Source organism: Arvicola amphibius, chromosome 3, assembly GCF_903992535.2.
Source record: "Arvicola amphibius chromosome 3, mArvAmp1.2, whole genome shotgun sequence".
In the NCBI taxonomy this organism is placed as follows: domain Eukaryota; kingdom Metazoa; phylum Chordata; class Mammalia; order Rodentia; family Cricetidae; genus Arvicola; species Arvicola amphibius.
In genome coordinates, this window is record NC_052049.1 from 104,101,513 (window position 1) to 104,120,822 (window position 19,310).

Sequence of the window (19,310 nt, forward strand, 5' to 3'; positions counted from 1 at the left end):
ATCGTCGTTTATATAGAATGTAGACCAGTAATGAAGAACTCATGCTTTTTTTTCTTCTTTTTGTTTTCTTCTCATGCTTTTAGTATCTCCCCATATTTCCCTATTTTTCCAATTGAGTTTTGAAAGACTAACTATCACCTTCATGGACAATAAGGCAGCATCTGATATTTTAGCTTTAGGGTTTTATTGAGTAGCAATACATTGTATTTCCATTAAAGTAGGAAATTTAATATCTAGATGTAGCAGGCTCAGGAAATTCGTTTCCTTCTGACTGGAAAATCAGGGCACAGTGTGTGGTTACCCCTCCCTCCCACACACACATACACACATACACACACACACACACACACACGCACACACACACATTCATTCCTTTAATCTCACTTGAAAGTAAGTAAAACATTGTGGGAAGGAAGCCAAAAGTCCCTGGTCACTGGCTGTGGGAGCGGAGGTGAGCAGAGCCAGTGAGGAATGTAGGATACCTAGGATATGGGCTTCCCCCAGGCTATCTGCTCAGTTCCTGGGCTGGAATTCTCATGGCTGGTCCTCACTGCCTGGGCTTTTCTAGATGCTTGACTAGCCCAGGATGGACTCTGAGTGTTCTGTCCTGCCTTCTGCTTCTCTCTGACCCAGGGATACCATGGGAAAGCACCTCCTGCTGCCCATGCTGGACTCCTTGCTGGCGGGTTTCCTGCAAGATGAGGTCCTGGCAGATAGTAGGAACTGGTGCTGGGAAACAGACATACTGGTGACTGCAGTGTGTTGCTCTTTGCAGATGAGAGGAGCAGGAAAATGGACCTGAATACCTTTAGCAGCAATCACTGCACTTTTCATTCCCATTTCTCCACACCCCCATTCTCCCCTTGCTTTTGTTGTGAACACCAGAGTCTCCTTTTCTTCCTCCTTGCCCTCGAGTTCCTCACCTTCCTATTCTTCCTCTCTTCTGCTTCACACCCTTAAAAATTTTAATACCTTTTGTTGTCATTGTTGGTGGACCTGAGTTTGGGTTGACAGTTGGGCAAGCAAGGTTCTTGACAAGATGAGACAATGAAGGAATAGGAAGATTTTTCTAGACCTAATGGTAGGATCAGCCTCCTGCATTGGAGCTTTTATCTTCCTCTGTAAATCTGTCCTTTCCCAGGATTTAGGGTAGGGAAGCCTCCTGGCTCTCCTCAAATTATCATGGGCCTCCTGTAGGGGTCAGCTCTGGTTAGGACAGCTCCTTCTCTGATCATTTTTTTCTTAGTCATTGACCAGTTCCCATGTGATACTTGAGACTGGGCCCTGCATGAGCCCCTCATACTTACTTTTACCTTTCAGCCTCCACAAATGTCCAGTGTGGTCTGTTTAGTTGTTCTGGGGTTTGTGACGAGCTCTGTGTCTCATCTCTACACGTAAGGATATCCTGGAAGATCTCAGGATGGTCACTTGCCCTGAAGGAAGCAGCCCTATCTATGGACCCAGAGAGTGTGGAAGGGTGTGTTTCCTGTTTCCTTGTGAATGTTGGAAATGTCTTGTGTACTTTTGGTATTGGTAGCTCTGATTGTAGTTCAGACCAAAGTTCATTTTAGGAGGAGAAAGAAATGTTTCTTGATAGATCTCTGGATAGTCCTCAGGGGCCTTGTAGGTGAACATTCCCAGAGATGGAAGGGTTTGTACTCTAAAATCCTACCCTGAACTCTTGCGAATTGGGCCGGATTTAGGGTGGAGCCCTGATAATCCAGAGAGGCCACTTCAGTCATCTCAGTGTGGCTGGTGGACCTTTCACCTGGGAGCCGGAATCTGCTCATTTATTGACTCACTGAGTCTTTCTGCAGGTACTGAAGACTTTCTTTATCCTTCTTCCTCATCAGGTGGTGAACTCCACTCTGCTGTCCAGGGATGTGCAAGAGTGGGTTTCATTAACACCAACGGTGAACTCCACTCTGCTGTCCAGGGATGTGCAAGAGTGGGCTTCATTAATACCAACGTGGAACGAAATCCGACAAAGAATTTTATGTGTTGTGGTGACAAGCATTCCTGTGACAGGCTTCAAGGACAGACCTTGTCCTGTTCTGCCTTAGTTGAGCCCGTTGCCCTTCCCTGTTGTCTAGGTAGGGTTACTATTGCTGTGGCAAAACACCATAACCAAAAGAAAGTTGGGAAGAAAGGGGTTTATTATGCTCACAGTTCATATAACAGTTCATCATCAAAGCAGTGAGGGCAGGAATCGGTGGGCAGGAACTGATGCAGATGCCATAGGGGGAGGGGTGCTGCTTCCTGGCTCTCTGCTCCTGGCTTGATCAGCCTGCTTTCTAAAATTTCAGGATCATGGGCACAAGGATGACACCACCTACAATGGGCTACACACTCTCCCCTCAATCACTAATTAAGAAAATACCTTACAGCTGGATCTTATGGAGGCATTTTCTCAATTGAGCCTCCCTCCCCTCTGATGACTCTAGTTTGTGTCAAGCTGACATAAAACTCATCCATACACCTATGCTCCTGTAGCATGGAAAAACGGGGCCAACTTATCCCAGCATGGCCCAAGTCCTGACATGCCTGGACTCAGCATCAGGTAGTGAAATTTCTACCGTTCAGCTGGGGTAGAGAGATGCTCTCTGCTTCCCAACACTCTCCATGTTCCCGTTTCTCAGATTCTGTTTTCCTTCCTTCTCTTCCTTCATCATCCTGTTGACTGATGTTTACCATGCTCCCCACCCACTCTCTCCAGTCAACAATGAGATGAATGATAAGCCCTGCAGCGAAGCTGCTTCTCCAACAGTGAGTAGGGCACACATGATGCCTGCGTTGATGAAGCTTTCGTTATTAGTGACACGTTTGCTACCAGGCTGACCAGCAAACAACTCCAGCATTTTACTGAGGTCATATGTTAGGTAATTTCTTATGGATGTGACCTGAGTAAAACATTTTCAGGGAGGAGGTTCATGGCATAGAGGAAGTAGAGTTACTCAGTCCCCAAAGTCACATGCCCTGTAACCAGTTTCATCAAACCTGCCTGTGGTTTTCACATTTTACAACCACTTAATAATCTTCCCTAATCTTGAATTTGGAAAAACTTTGCTGTTTCCTTTCTTTCAAAAAAACTCATGGTTTTAAAGTTCATATTTCTTGGGACTTTTACATTTTTTTTCCAGAAGGCTACATGTTCAATCTAAAAAGAAGAAATGCAAACATTGCTAGTCAGAGCATTGCTACTAGATGCATCCCACTGGTAGGCACAGTTTGTTTATACATGCAGAAAAAAACGGTCCATCATATACAATAAATATTAAAAACAATAGCAAAGAGTGATTTTATTATTTCTCTTTGCAGTCACAAACCATGCCCCTGGGACATGTTAGCGCCTTGTCCTGAAGATGATGTCCTGCGTCTCACACCCTGCTTATCTCATCCCCTGTCTGAGACTTTGCTCCTACTGTGTGTTTATTTTCTGTCCGCTGCTTGGTAATCCACTGAATGCCTTACATAATTCATTTTGCTGATTCCCTGCTTTTGTTCAGCTTATTTTCAACTTAAGAACTGTTCTGAATTGATTTACTTTTGCGTGTATATTTATGTGTGGATGTGCACATGCGTGGGTGTGCACAGAGGGAGGCCGCTGTGAGGAGTTCAGAGGTCACCATCCAGGAGTCAATGCTCCTCCTTTCACTGTGTTGATGCTGAGCTCTGAATTTAGGTGGTCATGTTAGGCACTTAGAGCCATAATGTGCTTAGTCATGCTGTAAATGGTCAGCTTTCAAAACCAGATAATTAGGGATCCAGAGGTGGCTCCACAGCTAAAGATGATTATTGCCAAGTATGATAACTTAAATTCAGTCACTAGGAGCCACATAGTGGGAGGAGAGAACCAACGTCCAGAGGTTGCCCTGTGACTTTCGCATACTCTACATAGCTTACAAATACATGTGCACACAAACACACACACCATAGATAAATGTATTAAAATAAAAATAAAATAATTCCAGTATTATTTAAATACAATAAACTTTGGGTTTTTTTAGGTATACCATCTCTACAATTTAGCTAACCTCCCAAGACCCCAGACATACAATATTACTGCCTGCATTCTGATTGTTTCTCCTCAGTCAAACCTCTGTGGAACCACCCTCCCACACACACCACACACCTGGAAGTGTGTCTCCCAGACAATTCTAAACACAGCCAAGTAGACACTGAAGATGAACCATCACAAAACCGTATTCAAATTTTGTTCTCTTTCTTGGCGGGCAATATGTACTGTGAGATTTTCTGGATGCTGGCAGGGATGGTGACCCCTCCCAGTCACCTGTGCCACCTCATGATTGCTGTCCATCAAGTGGTCTCTAGTTCCATAATTTTCCCTACTGTAGGTGGATGTAGTTCAGAGCACATCTGAGGTGGGCCAGGCCATCAGTGATGTTTCATATCCCAGGAGGATTAACTGGTTTTCAACCCAGGGTGGATTTACAGCACACACTCCATCAACAGTTAGTGAGTTCCTGCAGTTCTTCCTGTGGCGTGTTCCCAGTTCTCTTAGGAAAATACTAGTGTATGACCAGTGATACACGGGAGATTAGATCAGCTTCCCAGGAAACCACAGACTCCTGCAAAGCTGATCAGGGTGCATTCTTACTGCAGTATTGAAGCTGCTCCATGTCCATGCCAGCTCTTGGCACTGTCGGTCATTGGTGTGTTTGTTCTCCTGTTTCAGCCATTCTAGTACATGAACAGTGGTTGAGTTTGCACATCACTATGGAAGGGACACTCAGTGCCTTCCACTTGTTCATTCACTGTCAGATCTCCCCTTAGTCAAGTTCTGTCCTTATTGTTTAAGTCAGATTTGTGGATTAGAGAAAATCCTTCAGTTATTCTTATCAAAGTCTTAGATTATTCCTATGTATTCTCAGATATTTAACAATTTGTACCCATTAGCAACAGATTTTAATTTTAATAATATAGATTCTAGTTTCATCAACTACTGTTTTAAAACACTCTAATAGAATATGTTTTAGCTAAAGGGAGGGTTTATTGCATCTCATAATTTGTGATGCACGGTCAATTTTTCTTCTGAGTGCTACAGAGTGGTAATCCACACCAAAATCATATTTTGAAATCAAATTCCTGATGGTCTATCGATGTGATTAGATCATAAGTGTGGAGCCCTCAAAATGAGATTCACTCCCTCATCAAAGACACAGACACAAGAGCTTCATGTTCTCTCCTTCTCACAATGGACGTAGAGAAGGGGGTCGTTTATGAACCGGGAAATGCCCTCACCAGAAACTGAATCTACTGGGATCCTCATCTTGCATTTATTACCCTTCAAGATAAATAAATATCTACTCTTCACAAGCTGCCTATTTTGTAGATTTTCTGTTCAAGACCAGCATTCTAAAAGGACTAAGCAAATAATTATTGTATTTAATTTGAGAATTATTTTCTGAACCAGAGTTCTTAAAGAGCATAACTATTTGGGGCTGGAGATATTTTTCAGTGGTTAGAATACTGGCTGCTCTCCAGAGGAACAGGGTTTGATTCTTGTCACCCACATGGTCACTCACAGTCACTTGTAACTCCGGTTCCAATGGATCTGATGCCCTTCTCTGGCTTCCAAGGGCACCAAGAATACATGTGGTACATAGATATACATGCAGAAAAAAACACCTGTAGGAGAAGGCTGTTTCCCAACAGCCCAGCGGCTCAGACCTGAAATAACCACACCAAAACTATATTATTTGCAATACTGTTTGGCCAATAGATTAAGTGTATTTCTACAATCGATTAAGTGGCTAACTCCTACATCTTAAATTAACCCATTTTCATTATTTTATATTTTAACATAAGGCTCGTGGCCTACCGGCAAAGTTCCAGCTGGCATCTTTTTCTTCTTTGGTAGCTACATGACTTTTACCTGACTCTGTCTTCTTTCTCCCAGTACTCAGTTTAGTTTTCCCGCATAGTTCTACTGTGCCCTATCACAGGCCAAAGCAGCTTCTTTATTCATTAACCAATAAAAGCAACACATAGACAGAAGGACTTCCCACATCAAAGAGAGGACAGGGATTTCTTTTGACCATTGGATTTTTAAATGACTCTGTTGTGCCAAAACAGCATGGCAGCAGTCATCTTAGCCCAATAACTAAGCCAGAGTCCCTTTCCGCAGAATTGTATTTTAAATACTGCCTCATGTGCATTATTCTCTTGAACTTGTTACCTAATGTTCAACAATTGTATACACCTTCAAAGCTTTCCTTGAAGGAACATAATAACACTATACGTGGAAAAAATTTACATTTGACCTTAACTACTCTGTTAACAAGGTGAGCTAGTTTGTGTGTCTATTTATCACCATTTTTGAAAGCAATTGATCTGTCATTCAAAGTGGTCATTTTCTTTTTCTTCTTTTTTATTTATTATTTATTTTACATTCCAGCCGCAGCCCCCCTCCCCTCATTATCCCCTGATGATGGAGGAGTGTCTATGTGTTACTTTCATTGCTTAATAAAGAAACTGCCTTGGCCCTTTGATAGGACAGAAAATTAGGTAGGCGGAGTAAACAGAACAGAATGCTGGGAAGAAGGCAGTGAGGCAGACGCTTCAGGCAGTCACCATGCCTCACCTCTCTGAGTCGGATGCAGGTTAAGATCTCTCCTGGTAAGCCACCACCTCTTGGTGCTACACAGCTTACTAAATATGAGTTAGTCAAGATGTGAGTATTAGCCAATAAGAGGCTGAAACTAATGGGCCAAGCAGTGTTTAAATGAATACAATTTCCATGTAATTATTTTGGGTAAAGCTAGCTGGGTGGCGGGAAGCGGCCTAGTTCTTCTCCTCTGTTCCCTCCTCCCAACCTCCAAATCTCTCCTCTTCCATTTCTATCCTGGAAAGGGCTGGTTTCCTATGAGTATCAATAAAACATGGCATACCAAGCTGCAGTAAGACTAAGTAACTCCTCATGTATTAAGGCTGGAAAAGGAATAACCAAAAGAGTTGGAGATAACCCTTTTCCCCCATAAGACGGTCAATGCCAATCTATACAACTATAAGTGTATAGTGCCTAGGTGAGTCTCATGTAGGCATTCTGGTTTTCAGTTCAGTCTCTGCGAGTCCCTGTCACCCAGGTTAGTTGATTGTGTGAGTCTTCCCATAGTGTCCTTGGGTCCTCTTGGCTCCTACACTGTTTTCTCCTCCTCCTCCATGCAAGGATTTCTTAACTCCACCTAATGTTTGACTGTGGGTCTCTGCATCTGCCTCCATCAGTTGCTGGAAGACAATTGGGGCAGGCACCATTCTGATCACAGGAGATGGCCAGTTCAGACTTCTTATCCACTATTTCTAGGAGTGTAGGCTGGGTTCTTCCCCATAGACTCCTGGGAAATTCCCCTAATCCAGGCTTCTGCTTGACCCTGAAATGCACCCCTAGCAGTTCCCCCTCAGCACTTCCCTGTTCTGTGTCCCACTCCCCAACCTGATGGCTCATGTTCCCATCCCACTTACTCTCAGTCCACTCACAAAATCTCTTCCATTTCCTCTTCCCAGGGAGATCTGGGTGTCCCTCCCCAGCTGTGAACTCTCTTTGTTACCTAGTCTCTCTGGGTCTGTGGATTATAGCATAGTTATCCTTTATATTAGAAATAATATCCTCTTATGAGTGAGTACATATCACATTTGTCTTTATCGGTCTGGGTTACCTCACTCAGGATGATTTTTTTCTGGTTCCATCCATTTGTCTTCAAATTTCCTGGTGTCATTGTCTTTAACAGCGAAGTAATACTCCATTGTATAAATGTACCACATTTTCTTTACCTGTTCCTTGGAAGAGGAACATCTAGGTTGTTTCCAGGTTTTGTCTATTATAAATAAAGTTCTTATGAACATAGTTGAGCAAATGTCCTTGTTGTATGATTGATCATGTTTTGGGTATTATGCCCAAGAGTGGTAAAGCTGGGTCTTATGGTAGGTTGAGTTCCAGTTTTCTGGGGAACCAACATACTGACTTCCAAAGTGACTGTACAAGTTTGCACTCCCACCAGCAATGGAGGAGTTTTCCCCTTGTTCCACATCCTCTACAGCATGAGCTTGTGTTTTTGATCTTAGTCATTCTGACAGGTAGGTGTGAGATTAAACTTCAGAGTCATTTTGATTTGCATTTCCCTGATGGCTAAGGATGTTGAATAGTTCCTTAAGCATTTCTCAGCCATTTGAGATCCTTCCATGGGAAATTCTCTGTTTAGATCTGCAACCCATTTTTAATTGGGTTATTTGCTTTGCGCATATCAAGTTTCTTGAGTCATTTATATACTTTGGAAATCAGCCCTCTGTCAGATGCCAGATTGGTGTCTGCTTATTTGGAGAGTGGTGTCTGTGGGCATTAGTAAATAGATTCCAAATTTTCAGAGAATGAATCACGTGTCACTTAATCAGGCTTCAAGCAGTCAGAGTATGAGCCTAATTGTTGGTAGTCATTTTGCCTTTTATTTTTGATCTTTTTGTCTTTATATTTTCCCCCTGTGAAACTGGCGATAGGACAAAGGTCTCATTATTTTCTGACAGTGAACTTCAGCTGAGAAGGTATATTTGAGGACTATGGTTGGCGCAGATCTGTCATAGAGTCACAGGGCTGTAAGCCTAAAATCCTTGAGCTGCATTTTGCAAAGGAAGAGAGTGTGTATCATGGTGTGTGGAAAGTCAGAAGATGCGGCAAGTAGAAGCTGAAGACACATAACATAATGAAAAACAAGAATAAAGGACTATGGGAGCTAAGAGAACTCACACTAATCTGTAAAAGCTTCCTAGGGATGGAGCCACCCAGGAGGTCTATATTAGTCAGGGTTCTCTATTGGAACAAAACTTATAGAATGGGGACTTATTAAAGTGGCTGGCAGGATGTGGTCCAACTAGTCCAACAATGTCTGTCTTGATATGGGTTGTCCTTTTATATGTGTTGCTTTTTTTTTTCCACTGAAAAAGTTTTTATTAAGACCAACCACGCCGGTCAAGCAAATTCTGGCATTAAGCACCTTCCTCCTTGGCAATGCGGTCTTTCTTGAGTGGTCCCATGAATGTTTTCTTCTCCTCCATGGTCTGGAAACGACCATGGCCAAACTTGGAGGTGGTGTCAATGAATTTCAGGTCAATCTTCTCCAGAGCCCGCCGTTTGGTCTGCACCAGCAAGGACTTGCGGAGTGTGAGCACTCGCTTCTTGGTTCCCACCACACAGCCTTTGAGCATGATGAAGTCATTGGTTACCTCACTATAATGGACAAAGCCACCCAGTGGGTTGATGCTCTTATCAGAAAGGTCATAGTCAGTAGATGCATTGTTCTTGATCAGCTTGCCATCCTTGATAAGGTAGCCCTGACCAATCTTGTAAATCTTCTTGTTGATCTCTGTCCGATGATGGTAGCCTTTCTGCCCAGCCCGAGCCACTGAGAAGGCCACTCGGGCAGGGTGCCAAGCGCCAATACAGGCAACCTTGCGCAACCCTCGATGGGTCTTGCGGGGCAGTTTCTTTGTATGCCAACGACTAGTCACCCCTTTGTAGCCTTTGCCTTTTGTCACTCAGATGACATCAATCATCTCATCCTGCCCAAACACCTGGTTCACAGGAACCTGCTGCTCCAGCCTCTCCGGGGCCCAGTCCAGCTTCTCAGCCACAGTGCCCCCATTCACCTGGATCTCCATCAAGTGTGCCTTCTTCTGGCGCAGAGGAAGCAGACGCACCTGAGTGTGGGCAATTATGCGGATGACCTGGCAGTACTTCTTCATGCTGTTGAAGTCCTTCTCCAGCTGTTTCTTGCCCATGTCATCCTGCCATTTCTTACAGTACTTGGTAAAGGCCTTCTTGTTAGATTTGTGCCAGTTCTTATAGAAACACCTTTTACACTCATCACTGATGTGCTCAGCAAATACTGTCTTGAAGGTGCGGAGGCCTCGTGGGGTTTCGACGTATCCCACGATGCCCACAACTACCATAGGTGGTGTTTCCACAATGGTTACAGCCTCCACGACTTCTTTCTTATTCACCTTGGATCCTGGTCTGTCAACCTCCCGGACAATGTGGGTCATGCCCGCCTTGGAGCCTAGAAAGGCTGTGAGGTGAACAGGCTTGGAAGGGTCATCCTTGGGGAAGCTCTTCACTTTCCCACGATGCCTGCTGCTGCGCTTCCGAGGCAAGAAGCCCAAGGACCCATGCCTGGGAGCGGAGAATTTCCTGTGAGACATGTCTCCGTCACACGCCACCGCCTATAGAGCTATATGTGTTGCTTTTATTGGATAATGATTAAAGCTGTTTCAGCCAATGGCTTAGCAGAGTAAATCCAGACAGGAAATCTGAACAGAGATAGAGAGAGTAGATGGAGTTGAGGGAGATGCCATGTAGCCACCGAAGGAGAAAGATGCCAGAACATTACCAGTAAGCCACAACCTCGTGGCAATACATAGATTAATAAAAATGGGTTAATTTAAGATGTAAGAGTTAATTAGGAATACACCTAAGTTGTTGACCAAACAGTGTTGTAACTAATATAGTTTCTGTGTGATTATTTGGGTCGGGGTGGCCTGAAAACAATAGTGCAGTCTCAATTTACACTGTCTACTAACGGAAGGTCTGAGAATCCAGTAACTGTTCAGTCCATGATGCAGGATGTCCCAGCAGGTCTTCAGTTTACACTGTCTACTAAAAGAAGGCCTAAGGATCCAGTTGTTATCAGTCCATGATGCTGGATGTCCCAGCTGGTCTTCAGTTTACTCTGGATTCCCAAAGAAGGAGGCTCTAGTGCCAGTGAAGGAGTGAACTCGCCAGTGACAGTGAGGGCAATCAGGCAAAGAGCAATGGCTTCCTTGTTTTACATCCTTTATATAGGCTTCCCCAGAAGCTGTGGCCAAGATTGAAGACGAAACTTCCCACCTTGAAAGATCAGGAGTAAAATCAGGCCTTCCAACTTCAAATGATTTAATTAAGAAAAATTCCTGCTCTCTCTCCCTGTCCCTTCCCAGCTTGCACCCAGAATCCTCCCCCCCTCCCCCTGCCTCATCCTCCCGTCTTTGGGGCCACAAAATCCCACAGCTCAGCCTGTTTGGGCTCTGGGGACCTGGAATTGAGTGCACCCAGGCCGGTGGGAGGTCCCCTCCTTCATTTGACTGCCCGGAGCAAGGTAGGCCTTTGTCCGAGAGCTGCTTGGCCTGCAAGGGGACCTGAAAATCTGCAGGAGGATCCATCGTTCTTTGGGGTGAGTGAGGAGTGAGTGCCCGAACCGCGGCAGCTGCCCGGTGAGGGACCACCGACTCTCCACAACTCCCCCTGCCACCAGCACACTTCCTGCTCTTCCTGCAGGGGTTATTCTCCCCGGATACTGCCTCTCTCTCCCTGTCCCTTCCCAGCTTGCACCCAGAATCCTCCCCCCCCCCTTCCTCATCCTCCCGTCTTTGGGGCCACAAAATCCCACAGCTCAGCCTGTTTGGGCTCTGGGGACCTGGAATTGAGTGCACCCAGGCCGGTGGGAGGTCCCCTCCTTCATTTGACTGCCCGGAGCAAGGTAGGCCTTTGTCCGAGAGCTGCTTGGCCTGCAAGGGGACCTGAAAATCTGCAGGAGGATCCATCGTTCTTTGGGGTGAGTGAGGAGTGAGTGCCCGAACCGCGGCAGCTGCCCGGTGAGGGACCACCGACTCTCCACAACTCCCCCCTGCCACCAGCACACTTCCTGCTCTTCCTGCAGGGGTTATTCTCCCCGGATACTGCCTCTCTCTTCCTGTCCCTTCCCAGCTTGCACCCAGAATCCTCCCCCCCTCCCCCTGCCTCATCCTCCCGTCTTTGGGGCCACAAAATCCCACAGCTCAGCCTGTTTGGGCTCTGGGGACCTGGAATTGAGTGCTCCCAGGCCGGTGGGAGGTCCCCTCCTTCATTTGACTGCCCGGAGCAAGGTAGGCCTTTGTCTGAGAGCTGCTTGGCCTGCAAGGGGACCTGAAAATCTGCAGGAGGATCCATCGTTCTTTGGGGTGAGTGAGGAGTGAGTGCCCGAACCGCGGCAGCTGCCCGGAGAGGGACCACCGACTCTCCACAACCCCCCCTGCCACCAGCACACTTCCTGCTCTTCCTGCAGGGGTTATTCTCCCCGGATACTGCCTCTCTCTTCCTGTCCCTTCCCAGCTTGCACCCAGAATCCTCCCCCCCTCCCCCTTCCTCATCCTCCCGTCTTTGGGGCCACAAAATCCCACAGCTCAGCCTGTTTGGGCTCTGGGGACCTGGAATTGAGTGCACCCAGGCCGGGGGGAGGTCCCCTCCTTCATTTGACTGCCCGGAGCAAGGTAGGCCTTTGTCTGAGAGCTGCTTGGCCTGCAAGGGGACCTGAAAATCTGCAGGAGGATCCATCGTTCTTTGGGGTGAGTGAGGAGTGAGTGCCCGAACCGCGGCAGCTGCCCGGAGAGGGACCACCGACTCTCCACAACCCCCCCTGCCACCAGCACACTTCCTGCTCTTCCTGCAGGGGTTATTCTCCCCGGATACCGCCTCTCTCTCCCTGTCCCTTCCCAGCTTGCACCCAGAATCCTCCCCCCCTCCCCCTGCCTCATCCTCCCGTCTTTGGGGCCACAAAATCCCACAGCTCAGCCTGTTTGGGCTCTGGGGACCTGGAATTGAGTGCACCCAGGCCGGTGGGAGGTCCCCTCCTTCATTTGACTGCCCGGAGCAAGGTAGGCCTTTGTCCGAGAGCTGCTTGGCCTGCAAGGGGACCTGAAAATCTGCAGGAGGATCCATCGTTCTTTGGGGTGAGTGAGGAGTGAGTGCCCGAACCGCGGCAGCTGCCCGGCGAGGGACCACCGACTCTCCACAACCCCCCCTGCCACCAGCACACTTCCTGCTCTTCCTGCAGGGGTTATTCTCCCCGGATACTGCCTCTCTCTCCCTGTCCCTTCCCAGCTTGCACCCAGAATCCTCCCCCCCTCCCCCTTCCTCATCCTCCCGTCTTTGGGGCCACAAAATCCCACAGCTCAGCCTGTTTGGGCTCTGGGGACCTGGAATTGAGTGCACCCAGGCCGGTGGGAGGTCCCCTCCTTCATTTGACTGCCCGGAGCAAGGTAGGCCTTTGTCTGAGAGCTGCTTGGCCTGCAAGGGGACCTGAAAGTCTGCAGGAGGATCCATCGTTCTTTGGGGTGAGTGAGGAGTGAGTGCCCGAACCTCGGCAGCTGCCCGGTGAGGGACCACCGACTCTCCACAACTCCCCCTGCCACCAGCACACTTCCTGCTCTTCCTGCAGGGGTTATTCTCCCCGGATACCGCCTCTCTCTCCCTGTCCCTTCCCAGCTTGCACCCAGAATCCTCCCCCCCTCCCCCTTCCTCATCCTCCCGTCTTTGGGGCCACAAAATCCCACAGCTCAGCCTGTTTGGGCTCTGGGGACCTGGAATTGAGTGCTCCCAGGCCGGTGGGAGGTCCCCTCCTTCATTTGACTACCCGGAGCAAGGTAGGCCTTTGTCTGAGAGCTGCTTGGCCTGCAAGGGGACCTCACAGTCTGCAGAAGGATCCATCATTCTTTGGGGAAGAGATGGGCAGGCGCCAATGCAGGAGCTCCTCCAACAACATGAAAGGCAACATGACATCACCACAAGCCAGACATCCCGAAACAACAAGAATTGAACACCCTACCCCAGAAGATATAGAAGAAACCGACATTAAACAGTACTTTATAAAAATAATAGAGGACCTTAAACAGGAGGTAAAAAACTGCCATAAAGAAATGGAGATGACAAACAAAAAGGTAGACGAAATAAATAAATCTCTCAAAGATACCCAAGAAAAACAAGAAAAACAAGAAAAAGCAATCAAACAGGTAAGGGAAACAGTACAAGACCTGATAAATGAAATGGAGGTATTGAAGAAAACACAATCTGAGGGACGACTGGAAATGGAAACTCTGAGTAAACGAACAGAAACTTCAGAGACAAGTATTTCCAACCGAATACAAGAGATGGAAGAAAGAATCTCGGACTCTGAAGATACTATAGAAGAAATAAACTCACAGATTAAAGAACTAAACAAATCTAACAAATTCTTAACACAAAACATTCAGGAAATCTGGGACACCATGAAAAGACCAAACCTAAGAATAATTGGGGTAGAAGAAGGAGAAGAATTACAACTCAAAGGCCCAGAAAACATATTCAACAAAATTATAGAAGAAAACTTCCCCAACCTAAAGAAGGATGTTCCTATGAAGGTACAAGAAGCCTACAGAACACCAAATAGACTGGATCAAAAGAAAGCATCCCCACGCCATATAATAATCAAAACACAAAACATACAGAATAAAGAACAGATATTAAGAGCTGCAAAGGAAAAAGGTCAAGTAACATATAAAGGGAAACCTATCAGAATTACACCTGATTTCTCAATGGAAACCATGAAAGCCAGAAGAGCTTGGATAGATGTGCTACAGACACTTAGGGAACATGGATGCAAGCCTAGACTATTATACCCAGCAAAGCTTGCATTCACCATTGATGGAGAAAACAAGATATTCCAGGACAAAAACAGATTTAAACAATACGCAGCCACAAATCCAGCCTTGCAGAAAGTAATAGAAGGAAAATCACAAACCAAGGAGTCCAACAACGCCGACAATAACTCAGGCATCTAGCGACCCTTCACCAGCACAACTAGAAGAAGGGAAACACACAAACTCTACTACTAAAAATGACTGAAGTTAACAACCACTGGTCATTAATATCACTTAATATCAATGGACTCAATTCACCTATAAAAAGGCACAGGCTAAGAGACTGGATACGAAAACAGAATCCAACATTTTGCTGTTTACAAGAAACACACCTCAACCACAAAGACAGGCACCTACTCAGAGTTAAGGGTTGGGAAAAGGTTTATCAAGCAAATGGCCCTAAGAAACAAGCGGGTGTGGCCATACTAATTTCCAACAAAGTTGACTTTAAACTAAAATCAATCAGAAGAGATGGAAAGGGACACTTTATACTCATAACAGGAAAAATCCTTCAGAATGAAGTCTCAATCCTGAATATCTATGCCCCTAATATAAAAGCTCCCACTTATGTAAAAGAAACACTTCTAGAACTCAAGGCAGCCATCAAACCACACACACTAATAGTTGGAGACTTCAACACTCCTCTCTCACCAATGGACAGGTCAATCAGACAGAAACCTAACAGAGAATTGAAAGACTTAATGGAGGTAATGAACCAAATGGACTTAACAGACATCTATAGAACATTCCACCCAAATAGGAAAGAATATACCTTCTTCTCTGCGGCTCATGGAACCTTTTCGAAAATTGACCATATACTTGGTAACAAAGCAAACTTCCACAGTTACAAAAAAATATTAGTAACCACCTGTGTCTTATCGGATCACCATGGATTAAAATTAGAATTCAACAACAATGCTACCCCCAGAAGGCCCACAAACTCATGGAAACTGAACAGTCAACTACTGACCCACACCTGGGTCAAGGAAGAAATAAAGAAAGAAATTAAAGTCTTTCTTGAATTTAATGAAAACAAAGACACAACATACTCAAACCTATGGGACACAATGAAAGCAGTGCTAAGAGGAAAGTTCATAGCACTAAGTGCCCACTTAAAGAAAACGGAGAAAGCACTCATTGGTGACTTAACAGCACACCTGAAAGCTCTGGAAAAAAAAGAAGCAGACTCACCTAGGAGAAGTAGAAGACTGGAAATAATCAAACTGAGGGCAGAAATCAACAAAATAGAAACACAGAAAACAATCCAAAGAATCAATGAAACAAGAAGCTGGTTCTTGGAGAAAATCAACAAGATTGACAAACCCTTAGCCAATCTAATCAAACGGCAGAGGGAGAACACGCAAATTAACAAGATCAGAAATGAAAAGGGGGACATAACCACAGACACAGAGGAAATTCAGAAAATCATTAGATCTTACTACAAAAGCCTGTATGCCACAAAATTGGAAAATGTAAAAGAAATGGACAGTTTTTTAGATAAATACCATATACCAAAGTTAAACCAGGACCAGGTAAATGCTCTAAATCGTCCTGTTAGTCGCGAAGAATTAGAAACTGTTATCAGAAACCTCCCTACCAAAAAGAGCCCAGGACCAGATGGTTTCAATGCGGAATTCTACCAGAACTTCCAAGAAGACCTAATACCTATACTCCTTAAGGTATTTCATAATATAGAAACACAAGAGTCACTGCCAAATTCCTTCTATGAAGCTACAGTTACCCTGATACCTAAACCACACAAAGACTCAACCAAGAAAGAGAATTACAGGCCAATCTCACTCATGAACATGGACGCAAAAATTCTCAATAAAATACTGGCAAACCGAATCCAAGAACACATTAGAAAAATTATCCATTACGATCAAGTAGGCTTCATCCCAGAGATGCAGGGCTGGTTCAACATATGAAAATCTATTAATGTAATCCATCATATAAACAAACTGAAGGAAAAAAACCATATGGTCATCTCATTAGATGCTGAAAAAGCATTTGACAAAATTCAGCACCCTTTTATGATAAAGGTCTTGGAGAGATTAGGGATACAAGGGTCATTCCTAAATATAATAAAAGCTATTTACAGCAAACCGACAGCTAACATCAAATTAAACGGAGAGAAACTCAAGGCTATCCCACTAAATTCAGGAACACGACAAGGCTGTCCACTCTCTCCTTATCTCTTCAATATAGTGCTTGAAGTTCTAGCAATAGCAATAAGACAACATAAGGGAATCAAGGGGATCCAATTTGGAAAGGAAGAAGTTAAACTTTCATTATTTGCAGATGATATGATAGTATACATAAGCGACCCCAAAAACTCCACCAAAGAACTCCTACAGCTGATAAACTCCTTCAGCAACGTGGCAGGATACAAGATCAACTCCAAAAAATCAGTCGCCCTCCTATACACAAAGGATAAGGAAGCAGAGAGGGAAATCAGAGAAGTATCACCTTTCACAATAGCCACAAATAGCATAAGATATCTGGGAGTATCGCTAACCAAGGAAGTGAAGGATTTATATGACAAGAACTTTAAGTCTTTGAAGAAAGAAATTGAAGAGGATACCAGAAAATGGAAGGATCTCCCCTGCTCGTGGATTGGGAGGATCAACATAGTAAAAATGGCAATTCTACCAAAAGCAATCTATAGATTCAATGCAATCCCAATCAAGGTCCCATTAAAATTCTTCACAGAGATTGAGAAGACAATAATCAACTTTATATGGAAAAACAAGAAACCCAGGATAGCCAAAAAAATCTTATACAATAAAGGTACTTCTGGAGGCATTACCATCCCTGACTTCAAACTCTATTACAGAGCTACAGTATTGAAAACGGCTTGGTATTGGCATAAGAACAGAGAAGTTGACCAATGGAATCGTATAGAAGACCCGGATCTTAAACCACAAACCTATGAACACCTGATTTTTGATAAAGGAGCCAAAAGTACACAATGGAAGAAAGAGGGCATCTTCAACAAATGGTGCTGGCATAACTGGATGTCAACCTGTAGAAGAATGAAAGTAGATCCATATCTATCACCATGCACAAAACTCAAGTCCAAATGGATTAAAGACCTCAATATTAATTTGAACACATTGAGATTGATAGAGGAGAAAGTGGGAAGTACTCTACAACAAATGGGCACAGGGAACCGTTTCCTATGCATAACCCCAGCTGCACAGACTTTAAGGGCAACATTGAATAAATGGGACCTCCTGAAGTTGAGCAGCTTCTGTAAAGCAAAGGACATTGTCACTAAGACACAAAGGCAGCCTACTGACTGGGAAAAGATCTTCACCAACCCTGCAACTGACAAAGGTCTGATCTCTAAAATATATAAGGAACTCAAGAGACTAGACGGTAAAATGCCAATTAACCCAATTAAAAAATGGGGCGATGAACTGAACAGAGAATTCTCAACAGAAGAAGTTCGAATGGCCAAAAGACACTTAAGGTCATGCTCAACCTCCCTAGCTATCAGGGAAATGCAAATCAAAACAACTTTGAGATATCATCTCACACCTGTCAGATTGGCTAAAATCCAAAACACCAATAATAACCTTTGCTGGAGAGGTTGTGGGGTAAGGGGCACACTCATCCATTGCTGGTGGGAATGCAAACTTGTGCAACCACTTTGGAAAGCAGTGTGGCGGTTTCTCAGGAAATTCGGGATCAACCTACCCCAGGACCCAGCAATTCCACTATTGGGAATCTACCCAAGAGATGCCCAATCATACAACAAAAGCATATGCTCATCTATGTTCATAGCAGCATTATTTGTAATAGCCAGATCCTGGAGACAGCCTAGATGCCCTTCAGTGGAAGAATGGATGAAGAAACTGTGGAATATATACATGCTAGAATACTACTCAGCGGTAAAAAACAATGACATCTTGAATTTTGCAGGCAAATGGATGGAAATAGAAAACACTATTCTGAGTGAGGTAACCCAGACCCATAAAGATGAACATGGGATGTACTCACTCATATTCGGTTTCTAGCCATGATTATAGGACATCGAGCCTATAAGTTTGGGATCCTTGAGAAGATAATAAGAAGGTGAACTCCCAAAAAAGATATAGTAATCCTCCTGGATATTGGAAGTAGACACGATCCCCAGGCAAAATTGGGAACTTGAGGGTTGGGCAAGACTGGGCCAAGGGAAGATGGGGAGAGAAAAGTGTGAAGGGGAGAGCGGGGGGAGCTCGGAGGAATGGGGTGCTTGGGATATAGGAAGGGTGGATATGAGAGCAGTGAAGCATATATCTGAATTTAAGGAGCTACCTGAGGGTTGTCAAGAGACTTGACCCTAGAGGGGTTCCCAGGTTTCCAGGGAGACGCCCCCAGTTAGTTCCTTGGGCAGCTGAGGAGAGGGAGCCTGAAAAGGCCAGTTCCTATAGCCATACTGATGAATTTCTTGCATATCACCATAGAACCTCCACCTGACGATAGATGAAGAAAATGACAGAGCCCCACCTTGGAGCACCGGACTGAGCTCCCAAGGTCCTGATGAGGAGCAGAAGGAGAGAGAACATGAGAAAGAAAGTCAGGACCGTGAGGGAACCTCCAGCTGGCGACAGATGGGGAAGGTGACTGAGCCCCACATTGGAGCACTGGACTGAGCTCCCAAGGTCCCGATGAGGAGCAGAAGGAGCGAGAACATGAGGGAGAAAGTCAGGAACGAGAGGGGTGCGTTCACTCATGGAGACGGTGGGACAGAACTAATGGGAGATCACCAACTCCAGTTGGAATGGGACTGATGGATCATGCGACCAAACCCGTCTCTCTGAGTGTGGCCAACAGCGGGGGCTGAC

General features: G+C 45.2%; 1 protein-coding gene across 1 annotated transcript; it reads right to left on the minus strand.

The window, feature by feature from the left end:
• Positions 1-8,956: 8,956 nt before the first annotated feature.
• Positions 8,957-10,219, minus strand: LOC119810033 (60S ribosomal protein L3-like). Its single transcript, XM_038323329.2, is given in 1 exon segment — positions 8,957-10,219. A coding segment is annotated over 1 exon segment (1,212 nt). The 5' UTR covers positions 10,210-10,219; the 3' UTR covers positions 8,957-8,997.
• Between the last annotated feature and the right edge of the window lie 9,091 nt (positions 10,220-19,310).